The 26,384-nt window shown below is 38.9% G+C and overlaps 1 protein-coding gene across 1 annotated transcript in view; it reads left to right on the forward strand.

The window, feature by feature from the left end:
• Positions 1 to 18,873, forward strand: part of DOK7 (docking protein 7) — a 59,650-nt gene extending 40,777 nt beyond the window's left edge. The window contains exons 7-11 of the mRNA XM_059471174.1: positions 1,070 to 1,112; positions 10,906 to 10,971; positions 12,039 to 12,110; positions 14,944 to 15,096; positions 17,144 to 18,873. Coding sequence (XP_059327157.1) covers positions 1,070 to 1,112; positions 10,906 to 10,971; positions 12,039 to 12,110; positions 14,944 to 15,096; positions 17,144 to 17,271 — 462 coding nt within the window. The 3' untranslated portion in view covers positions 17,272 to 18,873. The remainder of the gene's footprint in view (positions 1 to 1,069; positions 1,113 to 10,905; positions 10,972 to 12,038; positions 12,111 to 14,943; positions 15,097 to 17,143) is intronic.
• Positions 18,874 to 26,384: the final 7,511 nt, after the last annotated feature.

A 26,384-nucleotide genomic window follows, 5' to 3' on the forward strand; every position in this document is an offset into this window, starting at 1 on the left:
GTTCTCCTAACATCACTCATTGAACTCTACCCAAGATATTTGGAAGCAGAACATAAAAAATGAATGTCATCTGACAGCAGGCAGATCAGTACCAGAGCCAAAATAGCCCTGGCCATGCACTCCTGGTGTGTGACACACAGACTGTGCATATCTGCTTACTGAGGGTGCTGTGCTGCTGGGGTGGCTGGGGCCAGGCATCACAGACCCCAGCACTCAGCTCCTGGGTCACAGACAAAAGATTACATGCTTATATGAGGCTATTTAACTTATATTTATGAGTAATACTAGGAGGCATGCAGGCCTTAGGTAATCATGTTAGTTTTTGTCTGGGTGTCATAGCAGGTGTGACAAAAGCATATGATTTGAGTGAGGTCACTTACCCCTTTTCTCCTCTGATGTAATCACAGGGTGGGTTGAGATCTGCATTATGCTCTGTATTTGAAAACCATGCACTTACATTTGTACATGATGCCATAATAATTTTAAAAGGTTCTCCTACAGGAAAAACCATGTTTTGCTGTGTTTTGTAGAATTATAAAAGGCATCTTTTACATCTCTCTATTGTTCTTTCTGCTGAGTTGCCTTTTCTGTTGCCACTGTTACTGAACCCTCTGCCTTACAGACGATTGCAGCTGGAGGCCTCAGAGTTGCAGAAATAACAGAATATGATGTACTGAAAAGGGAAATGAAAACATTCTTAGAGACTGAAAAAAATCACTTAATAACAAAACACTGCTTTTTTTTTTTTTATGTCAGGCTCATTTCTTTATCTAATCAAAGGTGATTCTTCTAGTTATTTGTTGTCTTTCCTATAATTTGAATGATACTTTAACTGTGTCCCATATCTGTTGTAATTTCACACATCAAACTTCTGTTGGCATTTTTGCATCTTTGTTAAGTAAAATCTAATATTTTCTGGAATGCTGTGAGATGTTTTTCTCTTTCACAAATGAAATCTTGGCCACATTTTTGATTTCCTCCCCTCCATTCTACTTTTATATACCTTCTATATTTTGTCAGGTTTCTACTTGTAGAGATATTTCATTCTAAAATTTTCTGTTTTCTTTAGGGAACAGCAGTATTACAGTCTGGAGTCTTATCAGCTATATCAGGTAGGAGTCATTTACTTATTTACTTTATTTAACAATGATGTTTTAGTCTCAAATTGTGACAAAAGAAACAGAAGATTTATGGAAGCAGAACTAAATACTGTATTGAGAGGTGTGCTGTTTGTGGCTGGTTTTTCTTCTGCAATCCATGACTTGGCAGCTATGAAATACATTGTAATCTGTAATAACCTTGGTTGAAAAGATTTATATATTTGTTTTCCCCCTTTCTTTTGTTAATCTGAAGAGGTTCAAAGTTGTTAGAGTCTTAAAAAAGCTGTTTAGTGCCTTTTCTACTTACATGTTCAAAGAACAACAAGAATTTTTTCTTTTTAGGCTATATTAGCACCAAAAGCAAACATTATTTATATGTTCAGTGTGTGTAGCCAGTTTCCTAAATAACACAAAATCACAGGAATGAATCTTTACCAGAAGCAACTGGGAGATGCTTCTCTCATGTCAGTAAAACTCTTGATTGACCAACAAAATCACTAATGAGAGGACACTGAGTGTCTGGCCTGGAAAGATTATGCAGAGGCACTGGCCATCCTTGCAGTGTAAACCTCTCTATCAGTAGAACGTGTTGGTCACCTGAGTTCCCTCTCTAATGCAGCCAAACTGATCTGGCACTTCTGAATTATCATTTTACTTCAAAAAAAAAAAAAGCATTTCATAAGCATTTAGTTCATAAGCATTTAGTTTTGTGTGATTACTCTCTGTCTTAGACCTTGGAGAGATCTGTGCAAAGAATTTGGTTACTGTCTTAAATGTCTTTCCATTCCTTAAATAGTTTACCTGATAATTTATCAGATCCATTAAATTTCATAGGATTCCCACCTCCAATAGACATGGAGCAGCTCTTCATGCTTGGGTTTCTTTACTACTTTAAAAAACCTTGGCCAATACATAAAGCAGTGTGACTGATGGGATTTTTGTGAACAAATCCAGTGAGATACTCAGAATCAGGAGGTGTCTCTGGAGAAGGTTAAAAGTAACTCCTTCCTTTGTCTGTCTTAGCAGGAGAAAATCCAGAAGCATTTAGCAGATGTTGTTGCTAGTTATTCCACTCAAGTCAGTGGAATCACTCTTGATTTATAGAGGTGTAAGTAGAATCCCAAATTGGATCATTAATTTTATCTTTCCCTCTGGTACTCAAGTTTCTAGTCCTCGACTCAAAGCAAGGAAACCAGAACACTTATGATTCAAGTGTGCGTAAATACAGGGAAACTTCTGCTGCATGTGGTGGGCAGAATGTTATTTCTGTATTAATTTCAGCATCAAGTTAATTTTGGATGCAAACAACATCTGACAAAAATCCTTATCTCAGACTATTCGTGCATAGGAGGGAGTTAGCTGTTTTGATAAAACCTACCATGAAGCAAATTGGAAGTGCAGAAATACAGGACAGATTTTTATATCAACAGAAAAAGAAGTTTGAGCAGGTGCATTTTATTGTCTGGTACACTGGAAAAATATAGTTTATGAAAATAAATCTTGCAAGAAAAATATAAATGTTTGAGACAAATGCAACATCTAAAGCCAGTGAGTGAAATTTTGTTTATGGGGTTTGACCTCTCAAATGTTCTAATATACCAGTAAAATTTTATTTTCAAAGCTAAAACTATTTTTCAGAATACAAAAGGAGCTGCAGTTTTCTGTGTCTCATTGCATTTTTATTATCCTTAGATATTTGATGATGATGATGATGATTATTGTTTTGTATTAAAGTTTTCTCTTTTATATAGGTGAAATTTTAAGTATAATTAAACTCAGCATTGCAAAGCTTTCAAAATAATTCTGTAGCATTGGAATATTTAATCTAAGGCATTAACTGAAGGTCCCAGGGTGCTGAGCAGTCATTCACACTGTTCTGTTGCACTAAAGGAACTGCATTAGAACTTGTCTGTGGTTCTCTATTATTATCCAGAAATAATAATAGAGAGATTATTATCCATTGTTGAGAATAAAATAGAGGCACACTAATTTGAGGTAGCTACTTTCAAAACCTGTATTGTGCATATACATGGCAAGATACATCTGCTAGCATTGATGACAATGACCAATACCCAGATATATTTCCTACTGTAGTAGTTTCCTTACTCACAAGTAAATCTCTTTTCTATCATATTGTCATTTAAATACACTGTAGAATGCAAACCCATTCCTTCCAGAGATACAGGTACTTACATCTTCTATGCAATATTTTTGCTCTTGAATGTCTTGGTCCTGTAGCAAGACATGAAATTAAACAGTCACAAATCAATTGTTTGTGTATTTGTTGGTTTATTGTAGGGAATGTGGGTATTCTCTTTCTCCTTTTCGTTAGATATGCTGAGCAACAGACTCAGCAACTTTAGGGAATTGTGTTTCATTCTAATGGCAAAGTGTTCTAAATATGGCAACAATTCTAAGTTGCATTATTAGATAGAAAAAAACAAGTTGGGGTGAATAATTTAATTCAGGTTTAAATAATTTGGTTGCCTTTGTTCTAAATAACTTTGTAAATATTGATTAGAAAGAGAGACTGAATTAGATTACTTGAGTTTGTAGGAGGAAAATGTTCCCATTGTTATCATAGCTTTGTACTACAGATAAAGGTAAGGGATTCTATGATGTGTGAATGTGTGCTCTTAAGTATAATAGACTGCATTTATAGTTATGATGGACCTCAAAATACCATGACAGGATAGAGGTTTAAAAGTATGATTCAGATTTCCTGAGACTGCTGGATTCTGGAGACACCTCAGTTTGGTACATTTGGTGTGAGCAGTTCTCATGGGACCTGGGCAGATTCTCATCACTGCTTAAGGAATCCTGCAGCTTGATCTGGTGGTTGCAATTTCAGAGATATTTATGTAGGGCTTTTTCTCAGGAACTGCTTATATGCTTTGAGTTAAGGGATTGTGAATAAGATCCACATTCAGTGTTGGGAAATGAAACAATAGACTGCACATTCATTCCTTCACAGAATGGTGAGCTGAAGAGCTTGCCATTATCTTCATTATCTTTCTGGTACTATTAACCAAAGCACTGTAGGAAAAATAGGACTGAAGCAGTTGTCTAGAGTCTCTGCCCTTAGGTTTGGATGTTCTTCTGTATATGTCTGACAGATGTTTAGTTCTGCAGTGAGAATCCTTAATCCACCTTGAATCACCCAAAATCCTCCGCTATTCTTACAATTTACAATGTATTTCCTAGCAGTTGTGCTGTTTCTCATTGAAATTTAGGCCTTTTCTTTTAATCTTGTTCTCCTTTCTATTCCATTGCAACACCTTAGATAAGGAACCTCCAGCTCTTATTCATAGGGGCAAATGATTTCCTTCAAAATATTTGTATTTTCTCAGTTGAGTAGAAGTCTTCACAGCAATCTTCTTTTATGAATGATGTTTAAACCTTGAGGCTGTTCAGTGTGGAGGGGAAATGTCACTATTTTTGTCCTTGGGGAAATGCCACTATTTCTGTCCTTAGCTGCCAACCACTTCCAAATGAGCTGAGCAGACTGAATCCCAAGACTCCTGTTTAGAGAAGGGAGGCTGGGAGCTGGAATAGCTTGCAGAAGTGCTTAGGGACACTGCAGTCCCTGGGGAAGGCATTTCATGCAAGCTCTATGCACCATATTTCAGAAACTTTCATCCATTTCCAATTCCCACAGGGGAGCTGCTTGCCTGGGCATTCCCATGAGCCTGACCCAGCCCTGAGTGTTTCAACACTCAAATTAAACTTTCCTTGAGGGAGATCTGATCTCCCTGCACCCCTGTGCCAGGGGCTCTGGCTTTGCAAAAGCCAGTAGTTGAATGGGCAAGTAATAAAAATGCTCCCAGGGAAGCAGTGCACTTTCAGTTTTGCTTTTTGACTTGTGAATTGTCTCTCTCCTTTTCCATTTCCCCCCTTATTCCAGAGGAGCAGATTCACTGTCATTGCAGCAGACATTCTGCTCTCTGACATCCTCTTTGCTTGCAATACCAAACCTACACAATGCTTGATGGGAAATGTACTGAGGAGATGGATTAAGGAGTAAACATAAAACAATGCTGTAGATTGGAATTCAGCTAAAATATCACCTATTAAATTTTTCTTAAGTAGACAGGGACTCAAGGCAGCCAGACAAGAAGAAAGAATAAAATTAAGTATATAACAGGTACTGTGGGATCTCAGCACCTCAGGACTGATGTGCAGAGTGACCGAGACCACCCTTGGGGGGCTCGGGAGTCCTGGAATGTTGCCAGAAGTGTCTGGTGGCTGGACTTTGATCCTACAAGGGAGATGACACCTGTATGAGGATAGGAGGATTTCACTGGGGTAAATGGTGAAGGGATAAGTTAATTAGAGTGTAAGACACAGGGTTTAGGATTTCTGTACAGGGGGGTCTAAAGAAGTAAGATGGAGGAATTGGGGCGTGTCCTGTCCTTTTTCTTCTTCTTCTTGGCCTCCATCTTCTGTGGTGATGTTGGCACTTTGGGATTGGTTATTACTAGAAGTGCACTGGTTAATAAGGGTAAAAGGTATTGGGGAAAATTGATAAATATTGTATACGTAACTTTGAGTATAAAGATAGGTGACCGCCCCGGAGGCTCGCAGTGTGCTCATGGCTGGCTGCTGTGCAGATCTCTGTCGGGCTGAGAGAAAATCTTTTAGATAAACAATTAATAAACACCAAGACCGAGAAAGAACCTGAAGCCTCTTCTCATCCTTTGAAGCGCGGGCTGTCCAAGGCCACCCCGGGCCTTTCCAGGTCTTTAAAACAGCCGAGAAACCAACAAGGTACTGAAAACAAAGTCAGCTGTCTGACAGCTTAACTTTCCTGATGGAAAATTTGATGGATTTTTGTGCCTTTAAAAATATTTTTATTGCACATCTATGCAGCATGATGCTTTTATTCCAAGCTTAGGAGTCAGCTTTTAAGGAATTAATTCAGAGCAATGAGAAAGAGGAATCTGGGCCATACTGTGGTGGTTATAATTGCTTAGATTGAAAACAGTTTACAATTCTCACTTTTTTAAAAGATTTGTGCTGTCAGTTCTTGAGATGTACGATGACCAAGTACACTCTGATATTTTTATTGAGCCAGGGAAGGACTCTGTGTTGAACAGTGTCCACTATAGATATGTCATGTCATACCTTATAGGGCTAAACACTGTAATAGACAGAGATCATTCTAATGAGAAACTGATTAATGAAAACCTGCCATAAAGTGGCATGCTCTTTCTTGGTCCTGCTTTATTCTAAAAGTCCACTCAAAATAATTCTGCAGGGGAAGAAATACAGGAGCTCAGAAAAAGTGAGCTTGTTAAAATACAATACAATTTACAAACGAAATTAATGTCTGAATTAAGAGAATTTCCAGGGGCGAAAGAAAACTATGGGGAAACCATGTCAGAGAATGATCCCAATGCTGCTGCTTCATCCTCTGGGCTGAGCAGATCCAGCAGATCCAGTTCTCTGGACTGGGGCTGACAGAAGGTGGTGAGTCTGTGCCACAGTAACCCTCTAGTCCTGTCCTTTATTTATTTGTGATTTGCTTTACCACACCTTCTCTGACACTGAAATCTGGAGAAATTACTTATCCCAGCCTTATAGAGCACAAAGGTGAGGACCTTATTTGCACATATAGTGATTATTTCAAATTTTAAAAAAATTTTTGGTTTTGTGTCTGACCTTCATCCCTGCCCAGTGTAGATTCTGAGCTTTGCATGTATGAAGATTTTTGAATTAAATGTATGTGAAGCATCTTTGAAGGTGTATTTAAAAAAAAAAAAAAAAAAAAAAAAAAAAAACAAAACCCCAGACACTGAATTTCCTGGCACAGGGAAATGGTAATAATTCTAGCTTAACACTTTTGCATTTTTAAGGATAGGAGGCTGGGATGGAATGGCCCACAGCATGAGAAGATGAATAATAGCCAGACCTAGTTAGATCCTCTGTTATTTTTTGCACAGACTAAATAGACATCTTTGAGGAGCAATATTTGAACAGAGTGCTTGAATGCATTTCTAATTTTGAGAGATTTTGCCACATTTAAAGTAATCTGTTAGAGAGAAAGGAGGCATTTCTGAATATGGAGAAATCTGTGGAGCAAGCAAGCATTTTTAAGTATCCTCTTCAGCTTTTATGTCTTGGGGTAATGCCATTTGTATAGCAGAAAATATATGAAATTACTTTGAAAATCGAAGAGAACGAACAGGGAGGTTTTGTAGGGCAAATATACAGGAGCAGGAAGTGTCCTGTTACATTTACATGAAACAACCTCCTGGTGCTCCTGCAGGGTTCCTCCTGCCAATCAGCTGCTGTAGCCTTTGGATGCTCTTTTAAGCAAGGTATCTGTTTTCAGAGGAGGAGATGAGAATGTTGCTTGGGTGAGTGGGTCAAAGTTCTTCATAATAAAGCTAGTTTTAATTCAACAAGCAGCAGGGTTTTATCACAGAATGTGGTGTTTTCTTCTGTTCTGACTCCTTTTCAGGAAATTTAATAGCCCAGACCTGAAGAGTGTGTGTCCTACCCCTCGAGGAGGCTGGCAGTGAGAAGTGATCACTTGGTAAAGGCAGTGCAGGGCTGTGTGTGTCTCCTCACTGGTCATGCAAGGATAGGTCAGATGATTTGAAAATGTAAACTGTCCGGGCTCAGTTTATATTTTATATTCCATCTTCCCTCATTATTTTTTTTCTTGGCTCTTTCTTGTAGCACATGTGCTGTAAACTGTCCTTATGTTTGAAGAATGGGCATGAAGTAATAACTATAAAGCTAGAAAAATATTTCAAATAGTAGTTGTCTTCAACTACTGAGCTATGTTAAACTTTTGAGTCTAATCAAATGTCAGAATTCAAAATATCCTGCAAATCATTTTCGTTTTGTCACATTTTGAGTACCTTCTTCCTCTTACAGATTGAGGAAAGTAGAACAGAAGTAACTCTCTTGATGAGGTACCCAGTTCTGAGAAAGACTTGAGCAAGTCTGCCACACAGACCTAGATGACAGGGGAAACTGAAAAAAAATTCTTAACAATCCCTTGTAAAATGAGAAGAATAATGGAAGGGAGCGTCTGTCTCCTGTTGGATACTTTTTTTGCTAGAAATTTATCTTGCTTTTTCCATTCCTGCAAGTGTTAGCCTAGATTCACAAATAAAAATCAAACCAGTTTATTCAGTAGCTGAAAAGAAGAAGGAAGAAAATATCTAGGTTGATCTCTGTTGACATGTGTTTATAGGATGAAGTTCAAAGCTTCAAAAAAAATTCCCTGGGAGATTTGATTATGTAAATATTTGTTAGTTGCCAGATTTGAAAATGAGGAAAATGCAACAGGTCAAATCCTAAAACATTAACATGGTTCTTTTAAATAAGCCCTGAATGAGAAAATTTAAACTTGACCATAAATGGATTGGACTGTCTTTTTCTTTTAAATTTTTCCTGTCCTGGGTGTTCCTCATAGATCCTAAAAATGTTGCTTAAGAATCCACAATGCCTCTGGAATAATTTCTGCTGAGTTGCAATACATTTTTGAGGGAATAAAAACCCCAACCTCATACTAGCTTTGTGATGATGCTGAAATTAGCATAAGGTTCTAATCTTTCTTCAAAGTAAGGGGAGGCTTTTGGCTTCATAAAACATATTCTGATGTTTTCAATGCAGAGAGAGGATGCACTGATATGAGAAAAAGGAAGATGAGTTAAAGTGAAAATATAAGTAAATCAGCTAGCCTGGGGCTGTCCTATTTTTGCATTTATTTTTATCAGCAGTCTTGGTAAAAACAAAATTCCAAATAACATTTTTAGTTGTTAAGTCCTCACTAGAGTTCTATAATATGTAAATGTTCTACAATCTGACCTCATTTGTTAAAATACAAAATCAGATTCTCAGTATGGCATACTTTAAAATTGAATTTTTTAGCCTTGGATTACCCTTGGATGTATATAAAGAGAACAAACTAAAAGCTTTAGTTCAGTTGTGCCTTTTTGAAATAGTTTTTCTTCTATTGTTTTAATCCATTGTCCTCATTAAGTGAAATAATGAGTGGCTTTTTAGATTTATTTTATAAACTAGGATGAAGCTTGGAAACCCTTAGGTTTGGAATTAAAATTGTGTGTATACTTCATACAGGAGGAAAAAAAAAGAAATTGCCATTTTCTTTAGATTCCCAGGCCATGCAGCTTTCTTAGATATTTCAGAATATTTATCTTACAGAATTTCTTCGTGTTGCATAAGAACTGTGGTAATTTTTGGACGCTATTTTAAAAACAATTTGCAGAGCAGTGTCTCACCTGCTCAGAGACTATTCATCAGCTTAGAAAAGTGTTAATTTTAAATGTGAGCCCCAGCAGGCTGCAGCACATGGCAGCAGGGGCAGGGTTACTCATCCCCACAGCCTCCCACCTGCTCCCCGCTCAGCTCCATCTCCTGCACACGCAGTTCCCTCACAATTACTCATGCCAGGACAGAAATGCCACTGAGCTCTGCTGAGGTGGCCGCAGTGACACAGCAGAGGTTTGGGGTGGATGGGGTGAGGTCGCCCCGTAGCCAGCAGTGGGGATGATGCTGCTGAGCTTGCTGCTCAAAGAAGGAGCTTGTGTGTGCAGCCAAGCCACCCTGCAGGGATGCCACCCTGGAGCTTTCTGAGCTGATGGCTTTTGTTTCCTCAAATTTCCCCAGTGCAGCTTCCTGCTGGCCAGACTCGGGCTGGGGAAGGGAGGCTGGCTGTGCCACCTGGGGTGTCCATGGCTGGAACACTGGGAGGGTGTTTCACAAGAACCTGGATTCAATCCCCATGGGGCAGATCCCTTGTGTTCCCTTGCCTCTGGCCTGCTGTGTCCATGTCTGAGCATGGCTGGTGGAGTGCTGGAGTGTAGAAGTTTTCTCATTCACTTATGCAGCAGGCACAGGGCCTGCAAGGCATTCCTGGCATTCAGCAGCCTAAGATAGGAAATGCCCAGTCATGATGGCTGGACCTAAAAAGCCCCTTTTTCTGCCTCCAGACCCTTGCTTATATCTCTGTAAGACTATAGGTCACTTCCCTTTTGACCCTTGCTGTTGGACAATTCCTAAAACTCCTGTGCCCTATACAAAGAGCTCCTTTTGCCCAGCTTGGCGGAGGAGCTGTCCCTGAGGCCTTCGCAGAAGGCCAAGGAAGACAATCCTGTGCAACCTCACACGGCCTGCTCCTCTCTCTCCCTGTGTCTGCCCAAGGCACTTAGCAAGCCAAGAGCTGAAATCACAAATGAGCTGATAATCACAAAGAGCTGATCTCACTGAGAGCTGAGCTTGCTGAGGTAGCCTGTGGCTGGGAACTGCCTGGGAGCCCGGGCAGGCTGTGCTGAACAAGGCTGCACTCTCCGGAGCAGTGAGGCCACCCGGGGATACCCCAAAACCCAACCAGAGGTCACATTACACTTAGATAGGTTTTGGATCCACTCTGACCAGATTTTAATGAGCATTTTAAACTTTGTGATTGCTAAAACGACATTATGGATTGCAAAGGCATCTCCCAACTCAGTTCTCGTTGCCATTTTACTTAGCTCAAGACAGCTTTCCCTGTGAGGAAGGAATTACTTACCACAAACAGGGAGGGACAGCATCCTTAGGTTTTATAGAAGGCATCCTTTCTTTCTAAAGAAAGAAAACACAAAATGAGATTTTCATGCCACAAACTCAGGATAAAGAACTAAGCAAAAAAAAAAATTGCCTAAATGAAGAACAAAGACTTGTAATTCTTTGTGTTTTGTTTTATTTTTTTTCCTAGATGTTTCAGAAACATCTACTAAAAATGAAACAGGTATTCAGATTTAATGTTAATCTCTGTTTTTGAAAACAGGTGGTGCTTCTGTCATGGCAGCTTCTGGGTCTTTGAAAGTGCATAGAGGGCACAGTCTCCAAGCTGGTAAGTAAAAGTAACTATGAGGTGTGTTTGCATGTAAATCGAAACTAATTTAAACTGAAATTATTTTAAACTTCAGAAAATATTAAAGGTAATGCATGATTTGATTCCCTATTGTAAGGCTTACGTATTTCTTTGGGTTTTTTGCTTTGAGGAATTTCTGTCAGAAAGGCATTGACAGATGGGATAAGTTTAGAAGAAGCAGTGACAGATGAGATAACTGACAGAGTATAAGCAATAATCTTATTCACAGCAGTGAAATGCTGCCATCACTTTAACAAAGGGCACCCACCAAAAAAATTCACCTCAGGTCATGAGAAGTCCTGTACCCTAACAATGATATTCTGGGAAAAAACACCCACCACATTTAAAATATACTTCTTTATGATAATGTAGAATAGAAACACTGCCAGCAGATAGATATGTGTGTTTGTAATTCAAAATTAATTGCAATATGTTCATTCTATGGACACAGCATTTTTGCTTGCCTGGTTTTAACTGGAGTGGAGTCTGAAATTGTGAAGAAATGTGGGCATCTCTTTTCAGCTTCCTGCTCAGGAAAGACCAATAATGTCGTGCAGCCTGACTTCTTTGTAAAGATGGAGGTTTGCACTTGGAAAGCAAAGTTGTCTTTGGAAGGGCTAGCTTAAGCATTTTCGATGGTTTTTCAGAAATCAAGAAGTTATCCATCATGCTGGAGGTGGAATTTCAACAAGAGTCTTCCAGATGCTCCCAAGATCACCCACACATTGCTCCCTGATTCATGCATGCAAGACAGCTCTGCTCCCACACTGCTGTACAGCAGAATGCACTGCTGTTGACTTCAGTGGCCCTCAGTGTGAATAGTTGTAAAAGTGTCTTAAATTTTATTTCCTTGGTGTTACACTCATAAGGAAGTGCTGACATCACCGTCACAGAAAAGTCAGCACTAGGCACAGTTTATGCTTTCTGAGGATATTCTGTATGGTTTAGTTTAAAAGGTTACAAGTCAAAACCAGAAAAGCATAGGCTTTGATTATATTGCACAAATTGCTAAATCCAAAGCCATTAACAGTGTTCCTGTATTCTAGGTCCTAAAGGTGGGTATGAGATGCTAGCACTTCCTTCAGAACCTGGAACTCCAACTAGTTCTGAGGAACTTGGTGAGTACAGATTTTTGTGCAGAGGTCACTAAGACCTCTTGATTTTTTTTCATGTTCCTTTTGTTTTTAAATTTTTTTTTATTGTTGAGATCTCTTCTAAGTGTAATTTTTGAAGTGTTGCCCTTTGAACGTGTCAGCTTCACATGCATGCTCACACACACACTTATCTTTGGGATGTAGTTATAGTGCTGGTTTTCTTTCTGTGTAATTTATTGCTCATTTCTGAGAACAGTGCCTATATTGGGGAGAAAATATGAATAACTAACACTTCCTGAAAGAAAGGCTGCAACACCAGTTTCAAATATAACTTTTTTCTTCCCTCCCTAGTTATAGTCTTTTCCTTCCTTTTCCCCTCAGTTGGGGGCCACTAAATTTTCACTTTTACTCTTCTCTTGTTACTTGCTTGACTATCTTTTTTGATTCCTACAGTTTCCCCTTTTCTCTTCAAGCAATCATGATATTCTAGGAATTCTTTCAGAATGTTGTAACCATCCATTGTGGTCTGCTCTTCTCTGAAATCCTCCTTTCATAATGTTCTTAAGTATTTGCCTTCTGACCCCTCTTGGAAACATCTTTCTCTGTCCAACCAGAAGGGACTGCTGCAAGCACTGTCCATGGCTCACTCTGTGCACCATGCTTCAATTAGTTGGAATATTTGACTGTGCTTCTTAAATAAATTCTTCTCTTCAAACAAATAAAAGCCAGTTTTCAGTTGCTAGTAAGATTTTTTTTTTTGTTTGGTTGGGTTTTTTGAGGAAAAATGGAAACCAAGTATTCCTATTTTTGCAAAGAAAGCACAGTTTCTATTGAGACAGCACTGACTGAACTACAGAAGGCTTTTTCTTTCCTTCCATTCCAGTTTGCCCAACTGTTTTACTTTTTTTGTTTGTTTGTTTTTGTTTGAGTTTTTTGTGTATAATTTTTTTGTTTTGTTTTGTGTTTTTTCTTCTTCCTCCTTTGAGAAGAATATTTGACTGTTGCCAGGTCTTGGTTTTTTTTTCCTGTGTGTTTCTTTTGTTTTTCTTTTACAAAGCCGTACTAATTGTCCATGTGTAGTATTTTAGTTCTCAGGAAAATCCCTTGGCTTGTTTGCATCAGGTATGATGCTCAGCTTCCTTAAACCTGTTAACTGTTTAGTTCTATAGGGGATCTTGCTAGTTTTCATGCTAGCTAACTTTGAGGATGCTTCACTTAACACTTCTGTTACATCGCTTTAACAGAATACAGAAATACTTCAAAAATGATCTTTTCCTTCACAACTATTTGTGACTCTGTACTCAAAATTGTCACTTGCTTGCAGCTTCTAAATTTTGTGATGCAGGTTTTCAATGCTATGATTTTTCTGAGTCCATTCTTGCTCAATCAGGCCAAAATCCTTTGCAATACTTTGGACACAATAATTGAAAATAATTTCTTAGAATGATGTTTGATAAAAATGCAAAAATTCCTTCTGCATTCATTTTGTCATTTTGTTCTTAACATCTTGCTTTGCAACAACAACTTGAAGTCTGACTGACGGAGAAATATTTGTATACTTTTTGGATTTTCCTATGTTTTAAAATTAAAATCTGTGAGCAAATTGGCCAAATTTCCAGTCTTTCCAGTATTTGGACTGTAGACTCCTTTGATTTAAACAGCTTAAGCCTGGGGAGATTCCATTATACTGGAACATACCCATACTGTTGCCTAACATTGTATAAGCTATTTCTGCTACTCATAATACTTCCAAAAGGATGAAAAAGTTTCCCTCAGTGGTTATTCACTGCTGCTGTTTTCTGGATATAAGAAGTAATTTTTCTCTATGCTCTAAAATGCCTTGATATCCTACTGCCTCTCTATTGACATCTCAATAGGGTCTAAATGGGGAAAAAAGGAAAAGCAGCATTTTGGGCAAAAAAAGACTTGATATGAGCTCTTAGTAGTGATAAGGAAGGTTAAGGAAGGGCTTAAAAGGAGAACTTCATGATAAAGAACCTCAAAGTAAAACTGTTTTCCCTCTGCACTCCTCTGTCTCAAACTGACTTGAGAGTAGAAGGTCTTTAGGGCTAAGGACTCCAACTGGACTGAACAGGCAGATAAGATTAAAATTATTGAAAGCAGGGCTAGATAAGGTCTTGAGAATTCAACCAGTAGACAAAAAAATGGTTTTAAGTCAAAATTGTTTCATAGGAACTCTTTCCTAGTAGGTGTTGGTCTGTGTCTTTTTTAGAAAGTTCTAGAAAACTCTGGGATTTCCTCTGAAGTTCTTGTGATTTTTACTATTTAGAAGGGTTTTCCCACTATTTTTTTCTGCAGTGAAAGTCCTTTAATATCTTCATGTCCTCTCATTATTCCTATCTTTTCAATTCTGCACAGGGAAGCTGTCAACATTGTCTCCTCAAGATCGCCCTCCCTTTGCTTGAAACAGTTCTTCAGTCCCTGTTTTTGGGACAGGCTTTAAGAACCTCTACTGATTTTGCTTTCTGTCTTGCAGATGATATAGTAATTCACATCTTCCTAGAACAAATTACTTCACATAAAGCTCTACTAACCTAAGGCAGTGCTGCTGTTAGAAATACCTGCAGTGTTTGCCTTCTGCCACAACACAGCAAGACCCTGTGGTCTGTCTGTGGTCTGTCTGTGGTCTGTGGCCTTCTGCACAGTTCCTGAGACACTTGATCAGTGTCTCAGGATATTTAAAGTAGAAGCTGTAGTTTTCTCAGGTCCCATCTACCACTGAGGAATGTCCTGTTTGGCGAGAGGAGTTATTGCTGCCCATTGTTTGCTTTCTGTGTGTCTGTATGAACATTGGTCACTGCAAACAGTGCCTGCTGTAACTTGTTATTTATTTCAGAAGGGGCTGTAGGTTATTCAGCTGATGTCCCAACACCAGATCGACCCCACAGTGAGACAGCCACCTATGTTAATATTCCTGTCAGCCCTACTTCCAAAAAACAGCTTCACTACATGGAACTGGAGCTTCAAGAATCTAGCACAAGCATAAGAGGTAAGGAAGTCTGTGGTACTTTTAAACAGCTAAGAATATGCAGAATGTATGGGTATGTGGAACCCTGATTTCATACGGGATGCAGATGAGGGAGCTGGGGGTGTTCAGCCCAGAGGAAAGGAGGCTCAAGGGGGACCTTAATGCTCCTACAACTACCTGAAAGGAGGCTGTAGTCAAGTGGGGGTTGGCCTCTTCTCCCAGGAAACAGTGACAGGACAGGACACGGCCTCAAGCTGCCCAAGGGGAGGTTCAGGTTGGACATCAGGAAGAATTTTTTCACTGACAGGATGTCACTGAAAAGCATTGGAGCAGGCTTCCCAGGGAAGCGATGGAGTCATCATTCCTGGAACTGTTCAAGAAATGACTTGATGTGGCATGCAGTGCTGTGGCTTAGTTGATGGTGCTTGGTCAAAGCTTGGACTCAATGATTTGGAGGTCTTTTCCAACCTTAATGATTCCATGATCTACCCACAGGCTTCTGCTAACAGAGGAGTTGAATCCTCTTACGTTTCAGAGGCAGTTTTTTTTAATTGGCATCTCTTCTTGAAAAAGATTTTTGAGTAATGAAGTTCTATAAGGTGTTGCATCCCTTTGACAGGTGATTGTATATGCACTCCTTCTAAAGTGAACATTTCAAACTCTGGAGTTTGAAAGACAGTAATTTGCTTGTGTTCTCAAGATTTTCATTGCATATTAGGACTACACTTTCCTCATTTTTCTTGGCTTCAGAAACAGGGCTGTGGGTGTACAGGGCTTGCTCCTGAAGACACTGGCTCTGGAGCCATGCAGCAAGTGCTTCAGAACAGAACACAGTGTTCTTCTATCTGCTCTCCATGTGGGCATGTGAAAGTGCTACAGAGAGAATGCAAATGATTTCATTTTTTATGTTTTTTTTTCTTTTTAATTATTTTGAATGGATTGGATATTTTACTTCTATTGCTTAACTTGGGCAATTAGCACATAAACAAGCAATACATCTGCTATGCGTTGTCATTTAGAGATGCAGTCCTTGCTACAGCAAGCCTTTCATCAGACTCTGGTATTTAATTCCTTGCATTTGATATTGATAGGTTTTCCATCTATACTTCTCAGCTATAAATAAAAAGTTTATTTTTTTTATAAACTTTTTATAAAAAGTTTATAAAAAGTTTAATTTTTATACTTCTAATTTCAGCAATTTTATTAACTTGAAATGCTAGCACTTTTCCCATGCTTTTTGCCTTTTAAATGTTTTTATGTTCTTCATTATGTAATTCTAAGCTTCTCCTGGACCTCAATGTAGTTCTCTCTACAACCATTGTGTTGAAATGTAAAAGCAATATTTTCTCTTAATTTTAAACACAATGAACCAAGGCATTAAAAATGAAGAATTAAAGACTCTAAATTTTCCTAAATGTCAACTACCCTCCCAGTCTCAAATTGTGTAACTTTAAAGGTGCCTGTAATGACCACAAATATTTAAATTTTTTCATATTAAAGTTTTCCCAGCCTCTAGCCTTATAGAAGTATTTTACTGCTCAACTCTTAATACTTAAGTATTTTACTTAACTTGTCTTCACTATTGGCAAGAAAAATGAGCTGAAGTGTCATTCTGTGTGAGGCTGAAGGTGTTGCTCTGGTAAACATTCACAGAGTGCCTAATCCTGACAAAGAACAGTGCCAGCTGCCACAAGAGTTTTCTGTTCAAAAAGCAGGAGTTGATTTCCTGATTGATAGCTTGGTGAGGAAACCTCCCAGGAGTGGGAGAGTCAAGTTCAATTTTGTCATTGACTGGGAGTAATAGGGGTGGAGATTCACACCTGGGGCAGACATGCAAATGGTTCATTTGCTTGTTTGAGGAAAGCCAGACCGCTAGAATATGTAGGTAGCAAAGCTTTCGAGGTGTTTTGTTTTAGTGGTGGTTATCACCTTGCTCCCTTTACACAGCTTTCTCTGAGACTGGACAAAGACAGTCCAGGAAATCTATGGAGGAAGTGTCACAACAGCTGTTTTGCTCAGGAATGTGTGAGGGGTGCAGCCTTTTACAGGGTTCCATGTGGTGTTTCAGGGAGTGGATCGTCCCGGTACGCCCAGATTGACATTGCAGCCACCGAGACGGCGCACAAGGTGGGCACGCAGCACGCGCAGGAGCGCCTGCAGGAGCTGGAGCACAAGAAGAAAGGAGCTCAGCAGTGACCTGGCCAGGAAAGAACTTTGTGCTCACCACAAATCCATCCTAATTCATCTTCCAAAGGATTCACGTTTGTTGCAAAAATGCACTCACACAAATTGCTGCCATTGCTCCTTGCAGTTACACCAGATTCATTCCAATGTCTTGATTCCTGGTTGGAAAACTGGTAGCACGAGGGGTGTGTTTGGTCTTTCCTTTTGTTTTAATTTGGTTGTAAAGTCCAGATTTTTTGTCATAGGCAATTAGTTACCTTTCTCTATAATTCTAAAATCATGGAGAACCTGGAACCAATTTCAGTGTTTATTAAATGGTGGCATTTTCTTTGAAAATAAAGAACTTGAATGTGTGTAGATAAGGGAATGTGAGTGTGTGTGGTAAGTGTACACATATGTTTGCATATGTCTGTATGTAAGCACACATTACTGATAAAATATATGTATATATCTGAGTGTATAAAATATGTAAAACCTCTATTAATACATTAATGGACTCCTACAAAAGCAAGAAAATTCAGTGCCAGCTCTTTTTGCAAGTACAGTTTTGTTCAATTGATGTGCTTATTTATGGACATGCTCAACTATACCTATGGATAATTCAGTTTTATACCTCACCAAGTCCTGCAGTTTGTCTAAAGTTTCTCAGATGTAAAAGCCGGAGTGTCAGGGATGCACATGTGTCTGCAAACAGACCAGAGCACACAAACAAGTTATTTAATTATGTTTATAAACCACAGTAATGTGAAGGGGCATTTGGGTGTTTCTGTTCTTGAAAAGCCTAGTTCAAACCATATTGCTGGGTATCTGTAATTCTTAGCAATTTTCCCGGAGCTGAACATATGTATCACTTTGAAAATCAGGTCCCAGTTTTCTCCCACAGCATATTTTAAAACCAAGGTATTCAAGAGAAACATTTGCTTTTCGAAGTTGGGTCTTTAATGTCACAAAAACTATTCATAATGTAAAACCATCATCCCCCTTAAATCCAAAACTTTATTGAATTATTCTTTGCTGTCCCTAAGTAGCATAAAACCAGTTCTGTGTAAGAGGATGATATCTCCAGAGATGCTACAGCCTTGAGGCACAACAGGATGTTGTCTTGTAAAATAGGTTTACCCATGAATCTGCCATATCTTGCTTTTGTACAGTGAGAGTTTATGATTCAAAACTTAATTCCCCATGTTGGCTATGTAAATATTTTCTTTATCCTCATATAAAATGTTATTTAAATAAAATGTTATATAAAATGTATAGCAGTGATGTTAGACTAACAAAGAAATGTACTTAAGAAGGAAAGGAATTTTTTTTCTGATAAAATATCAGCTTTAGCTTCCAGAAGTTGCCAGGAGTGACATCTTGGGTATTATGATTTTCTGTTAATGTCCTCTTAAGATCCAGGGTTACAGCCAAATTCTGTTTTCTAGATATGATTATAATTTATATTGGTGGGTGGAAGTTTTGTGCCAGTGAGGGTTTCAAAATAAGTGACTTAAAATGAGAGGTGGGGTTTTGTTTCTGAGGCAGGATTTAACCTACAAATTTATTTGAATGTAGCCTCAATAGTAATGTAAAATACCAGAAATCTCTCAAATAAAAAAAAAAACAACCCAGTGTTTGAGAGTTGACAATTGCCATTCTTCTCTGTCCTGTGTTCAGATGTATTTTTTCTGTTGATCCACCTAGCATATTTCTGAAGGGAAAAGAGATCTTTTTATGAGATTCTAAGTTTAAAAGATTTTTCTTTGACAAGTGGACAGTGCTGATCTGCTTTTTAAATTTCAGTACAACTGGAATAGCCTGGACTTCCTGGGGCCAGGTTATCAGAGTTCTTCACTCAAGGATCCCCCACCGGAGGACTTGCAAGGTTAAATCTCTTCATATTTAGGATGAGGCCACCTGGACTGATGCATTGAAATGCAGTGTTTTCCATGACAAAATATTTTTATTGCAAAATTCTGTTTACCAGGAAAATAAATTACCCAAGGTCTCTACAAAGGCTGCCTTTCTGAATGTTACTTGCATTAAATCTGGGACTTGTAGCATGGGTAAGGATTTGACACAATAGTAAAGGTCATCAGATTGCTGCTGGTCTCATAGAGGAATCACAATTTAAAAAAATGTATTTTTTCAGGTTGAGAAGGGCTGTGAATCTGTGCATGCACATGCTTTTCTGTGCACGTGTTTGTGTATATCATAGTAATCTCTGTTTCTTTTAAGTTATTTTTACATCACTAGAATAGGACAAATAGATGACTTTCACTTAGTTTTAAAATTCACGTTATATTGTCATGCACTAAATTATATCAGGAGCTGAAGCAAGAGGCCAAGCCAAATTGTTGCATCTGTTAAAAACTGGTTGGTTTTTATTTCAGTAGTACCTGCAGGTTGTACCTCCCTGTCAAGTTACACACTTGACATTTCTGTTGAAAGAACTGGAATTTTCTCATTGGAACAACAGGAGCTCACAGAAATGGAAACCTTTTTTCCTAGATAAATAAAATCATGTGCCTTCAACTTCCACTAGTGAACCAGGGGCAATGGAAATCAAACCATAGTCCTGTTAGCAGGCTTGTGCTTGTTCACAGACCTTGCATAAAAAAAACATGTGCATGAGTGATCTAAAATACAGTTTGTGATTCTATGGGATGAGTCCAGATACAGAGCTCTTTGCAAAAAAATCAAAAAAGCCAAAAAAACAAATTCTCCCACGCTTTTGGAAACAAATGCAACTTGTAACTTCTGATGATAAAAAGAAGGATTTGATCATTTTTAATTTAGCATTTTATCAGAGTCAGATCTGTTTTCACCAGGAGCACAAAGTATTAATTACCAGAAGAACAAGACAATGTGATATGGCTGGTACTTCTGAAAGGTGTTATTGAAGGACTTTAATGTGGCAGAAGTGCTCTTGGTGATGAGAAAAAGCTCTCAAGTGCAGTGTTTGTGCATAAGCATTAATGTGCTGTGTGTGTACCTCCTTCTGCCTGATAACCTGCTGCCAATTGTAACTGCTGCCTCAGTGGGGCAATGGCAAGGTTCATAAGCTGCTATGGAACAGTTTTACAGGCAAATATTTGGCTGATGGAATTTTCTCCAAGGTAATGGGCTGCAGGACGGAGGGCTGGAGTTTGGAGGGATTTAATTTCCCAACAATGCAAATAATTGTCTGGGTTTTAATAGCACTCTGGCACCTAGTTGTGGAAAATGCCAGTAGGTATCTTTAGGCATGTAAATGTTTGTGAAAATCTGCCCTGAGAGTTGTTTTCAGCAAACGGCTTGGAAAAAAATCCTCATTTTTCCTCTCTGCTGTAAACAAAACAGTTTTAATTAGTGTAGCTTGGAAAACTATATTTGAATTTGAATTATGAGTGATTGCATTTTTGTGAGATGCTGGAACATGCAGCCCTTGGTAAGTTTCTCTTCTAGTTTGTCTAGAGTAAGACACATACTTGGTACAATCACCACAGGAAAAAGACACAGTATTTTATGAGTTACTGTTAAAATTATGAGGATTTTTTTTAAGATGACAATGCTGCTACATTTTTATGTCACCTTTTCTTTGGGAAGATCCTCAGCTCTCATTTGACCAGTCATACAAACAATGTTTACAATCTAAGTTGACAGGAAATGTTAATTTAATCTCATACAGCAATTAGAACAAGCAAAGCAGAGTAAGGCTGGGAGAGTTAAAAGTAATTAAAGGGAATTTTTGTAGGGAGCAGATCTGCATCAAACACAGCACAGACAGCTGGGCAAAAGAGGTGAATGTGTGCTCAGCTTTGTTACAGCCTTATCTTGAGTGATGTGTGCTTGGCCTCACAATTTAAGAAGCAAAGGCAGGTCCCTGAGTGTGTCCAGAGAACAACAAAACTGGTGAAAGGTCTGGGAGTGCTCTGAGGGGAGGCTGAGTGCTCTGGGTTTGTGTTATTTGGAGCAAAAGAGGGTGAGGGGTGACCTCATTGCTCTCTGCAGCTTCCTAAGGGGAAGCAGAGAAGAAGGTGTTGAGCTCTTCTTGCTGGTATCCAGAGATAGGATGTGCAGGAATGGTGCAAAACTGCACCATGGAAGATTTAGATTGGACTTTGGGAAGCATTTCTTTACCAAAAGGCTGGTCAAACACTGGAATAGGCTTCCCAGAGAGGTGATTCTTGTCCCAAGCCTGGCAGTGCTTAAGAAGCATTAAGAAAATACCCTAAATAACATGCTTTAAATTTTGGTCAGCCCTGAATTGGTCAGGCAGGGGGATTAGTTGGTTGATACTGCTCCCTCCCAATTAAAATATGTCTTGTCTTGTCTTGTCTTGTCTTGTCTTGTCTTGTCTTGTCTTGTCTTGTCTTGTCTTGTCTTGTCTTCTCTTCTCTTCTCTTCTCTTCTCTTCTCTTCTCTTCTCTTCTCTTCTCTTCTCTTCTCTTCTCTTCTCTTCTCTTCTCTTTTCTCTTCTTCTTCCTCTTCTTTTTCCTAATACTTTCTCTTTCTTTCTCTTTCTCTTTCTCTTTCTCTTTCTCTTTCTCTTTCTCTTTCTCTTTCTCTTTCTCTTTCTCTTTCTCTTTCTCTTTCTCTTTCTCTTTCTCTTTCTCTTTCTCTTTTTTCTCTTTCTCTTTCTCTTTCTCTTTCTCTTCTCCCATCCCATCCCATCTCATCCCAAAGATGACAGGTTTCAGAGTAGCCTCACTCTGAGTAATATGAGTTGGTTATTGATAAATCAGCTATCAATTTTCTCTGAAAGGCTGGGATATAAGTGACAGGAAAGTAACTGTAATCTTCATCTGGATTCTGACACAAGGAATAGCTTTGTAAGACAGTGAGCAGGTTTAGGAAAGTGCAGCTGACATGTGAACTTTGAATTTAGTAAAAACTTGAGGGTGAGTGAACTTTAAAACTTATATACTTTCAAATGCTCTCCTGCATCAGGGCATCTAGAAATAATTCAAATTTATGATCCCACTGTGTACACAGAGGCGTATGTAACATCACCATTTTACTGAAATAATACGTGTCAACTTATTTGAGGAATATGCAGTAGGGGGGGTGGGATCAGAAAGCAGATTTAGCATGACAGTAATTTTTCTCTACATTATATGGTTGTGAAATCCTTAAAAAGAAAAATAAATAAATAAAAAACCCCTAGCATCTGCTATTGTATAAGTTAAATTTTGCTCATCTGTGGGCTGAGCTGGCAATTTATGGATAGTCCATATACAGAAAATAGAGCTGATTAGATGTTCAGAAAGGAACCTGCTCTTTGGATACTGGAGTTTTGTTATGTAATGAATCACTCAGATCCATCTTCCCCCATGTCTCTGCCACATTTGGAGGATGTACCCCATGGCCTGCTGTAACACTCTGTCCTTTTGATGCTGACAGTCAGCAGTACCGGACACAAATTGGGAAGCACAGGAAAGTGTCTTCCTGGGAATGTGATGAAGTAGGTAGGTGTCAGCAGAGAACCAGAAAGCAGCAGCTGTCCTTTGGCAGCACTGGTAGGAGGGCAGCACCACAAGATGTGTGTGTGTAAAGAGCCAAGTGCTGTGAAACAGAGAGAACTGAAAGGAGATCTGAAAGGAGAGTGCTCCTAATTCTGTGTTCTGTAAATGCACCAGTGTCATTTACAGTGGCTGGGGTGTTTGGTACAGATGGATCAGGTCTGCTGAAAGCCCAGGACCTGATCTTGGATTTGCTGTCTCTGTGCTTTCTATGGTGAATCACAGACCTATGACAGTAGTGACCAGAAGTGGCCAGAAGTGATAGCTGTGGAATGCTTCTCCTGCAGTGACGGCGGTGACAGCCCTGGCTGTGCTGCTTTGGAGCCCTGCAGGCAGCAAATACAGTGGGAACATTTAACCAGCTTAGAGCCTCTCATTGTTGTTGCTCTGTCTGGGGAATTGTCAAGGTGCCAGTTTCAGCCTGCAGCTGGCCACATCTGCAGCGTGGCCTGTGATGGCAGCCCTGTCCCTCTGTCCATCAGCACAGAGCTTGCCCTGAGCACTGCAGGGAGAAACAGAATGAATGGATAACAGAAACCTGGTGGCCAAGCAGCAACACTGTCCATGTGAAGATGCCAAACTAACTGCACCCTGCTGTGTCTCTGCTGTAAGTGGTCAAAGCTGAACAGGGTGAGTTGCTCTGTTCCTAGGTTGGAAGGGGCTGATGAAAATTCATGTTTTTTTCATGGTATGCTTGTGGCTAAACTCCTGTTCCTTCTGTAATCCCAGACACATACTGTGACAGCACTTTGATCTGGAATTCTGACTGTCCTATTTGGTTACATTGGCTGTTTTGGTCTTTCAAAAGTTCTAGTACAGCTCTTTGTACATGTGGCATTAAAATGAGAAGGAAAACAATTCCTAAGAACGTCTCTGGAAAATCATGTTCTCATCCTGAATTAATAATCATGAATAAAAACTTTGTTTTGCAGTTCTACAAAAAATGAGGGTCAATTTGTGCAAGGCCTGATTGGTGGCAAGGCTTTAGTGACACCAGCAAACTGAGTCTAATGCAAACATTCTTTAAGACACATCCATCCCAGACCCAGAACTTGGGTCTTAAATGGTGGAAAATGAACTTTTTCCCTACTGAAGGACCATTTAGTTAATGGTTTTGGTTCAGATGTCTTCTTGAATTAGAAACTGAAATTTGAATTTTGGACTAAAGAACCCAATGCCAGGTATTGTAAATTATTGGTTTTCATATGGGAGTTTCCCGTTCTCAGTGTGTTTATACTTCAAATAGTGTAGCTCCCTTCTCTCTTTAAAGTGCTTGGAAAATTACAACTGTAGAACATTAAACAGCATTTTATTTTAGAAGGAGGTTTATTTCAAAGTGATTCAACACTCACTTTGCCTATAGAAAGTGTCAGTTTTAAATTACAGTAGACAAGTTATTGAGAGGCAGACTTGGAGACTGAAATGGTTAGTTTTATTAAAATGGCAAGCTTTTGTGATAAGTTACTGCAGCAGTGAAGGAACAAAGTTCACATATTAAGCATTACTATCTGTGTACTGTTTCTGATTTAGGAGAGTGCTCTTTTGTTGAGTGGTGGGATAATATAACATTTGAACATTTGGATATGAGAGTGCTTTAAAGGCTTTTGATAAAAGCACTTGGGTTGCAATTGTTGAAGTAATAATATGGCTCAACTTGAAATATTTATTGTGGAGGAAAGCTTATGAATTTATTTTGGCTCTACTGGACAGACTTTATGAGTGCTTCCATTTTATGCCTGTAGATACCAGTAAAAGAATTCCATGCAGTCTTTTTTTGCAGATGAATATCCTGCTTCCCAATAGGCACTAGGTGAATACACTGAAATACATGTTAACTGTGTGATCTGTTTGGAAATGTTGGTTGTGGTATTTAGCAGCACTTTTTAAAAGAACATAATGCATCCAGAAAATGCAGCACCCAGCTCTCAGTTACAGAGGTAGGTCTGTTTGTATTGAATGCAACAATCTATTCCATTTATTGACTTAAATTACTTTATTTCTTCTATTCTCATTAAATGCTATGGAATGAAAAAATATATTTAAGATATATTTTAGAACTTCCTGTGTAGTACTTACTGTGAAATGCTCAGCCAAGATCAGCTGTTGAGGCAGCACATTCTGGAAGCTCAGGTGGTTTCTCTGTCCCTTGCTTTCTACCTTAATCTGCATTAAGCCTATCTTGAGGGAACTCCACAGGGAGAGCTGGACACAGCAAGCAGGAAAGCCCAGGCAAGGATCCCACCAGCTCCTGAGCACAGGGATCCCCACCTGCAGAAACGGGATCTGAAAAGGCAGATGCCACTTCACCTGACAAAATGTAAATGATCTCTACTTGGTAAATTTAAATATTCCTGCTATTGCCAGATCTATCATTCATGAGGATGCCATGGGAGGGGAGAGGGGAAATTATTGCACAATAAATCTGCTACAGTGCTGTTCCTTATTTGTCTTGGTAGAATGATGCCACCTGAGCTGCTGTACCAACGTGTAGGATGGGCTTTTTTTAAGAAAGGCTTGGTTATTTTTGTTGCATTTAATGCCTTATGTATTTATTTCCCTCACATTTCCACCCCCCTTTTTAACAAATAAAATCTGTCCATGAAGTCACTGACATGTTTACTTAAATTGAGGTTCTTTTCAGGGCAGAATTTGACTGACTATAGAATATTAAATGGTCTGATTTTTTTTTCCTAAGAAATGCAGCTCTTTTCTCCTTTTTTTGCTCCCCCTTTTGTATTTCAAATTGTTTCTCAGAGTGGTTTAAAAACTTGTTAATTTGAAAAATTACAGAAGGATCAGCTAGAAAACCTATTAAGGAAGAGAAGATTCAACCGTTGTATAAAAGTTTTCTTTGCTTTTCAGATGCCTTTTCCATGTGATCTATGAACTCCATTATTCACCTCTTACAGGGTACAGGACTGCAGGTATATCTCATTTATACCTTTTTTCTTGGCTCTGATTTTTTGTTGCTATTTAGAGAAACACAGGAGTGGTGACTCAAGTTATTTTTTAATCTTTAATATCTCAAACACTACCCACTCTTGTTATTTTGACCATATGAACAGTGTTTGGAGGACTAAAACTGCAACAATAACTGAATTGTAGATACATTGTAGCATTCACATTCCCGGAAAAAATCCCTTTGCCCAGGATTTTTCTCCTGGGAAGCTGAGAAGCCTCAGAGAAAAAGAAAATAATTCTTATCTCATTTGCTTCTCTTGTGTTTTTCTCATGTGGAATGTATTTGGAGATTGTTTACCCACAGGTGATTGTTTCATTGGATTCTGGTGTGAGTTGTTTTGACTCTTTGGCCAACTGAGGCCAAGTTGTGTTGAGAGTCTGGAGAGAGTCATGAGTTTTCATTATTATCTTTTTAGCATTCAGTAAGTATCCTTTCTGTATTCTTTAGTATAGTTTAGTATAGTATTCTTTAATATAATATAGTATTTTAAAGTAATAAATTAGCCTTCTGAGAACATGGAGTCAGATTCATCATTCCTCCCTGCCACAGGGGTCCCTGCAAATACAGTAATACATTGATGCATGTGAGGTGCAGACCATAGAAACTACAGTGGAATCAGACTTTGCACCCCCCTAGCCTGTCCCAAATCTTAAAAGGCAGGGAAAGCCCTGAGGAAC

This window comes from Ammospiza nelsoni, chromosome 4 (assembly GCF_027579445.1).
Source record: "Ammospiza nelsoni isolate bAmmNel1 chromosome 4, bAmmNel1.pri, whole genome shotgun sequence".
Classification (NCBI taxonomy): domain Eukaryota; kingdom Metazoa; phylum Chordata; class Aves; order Passeriformes; family Passerellidae; genus Ammospiza; species Ammospiza nelsoni.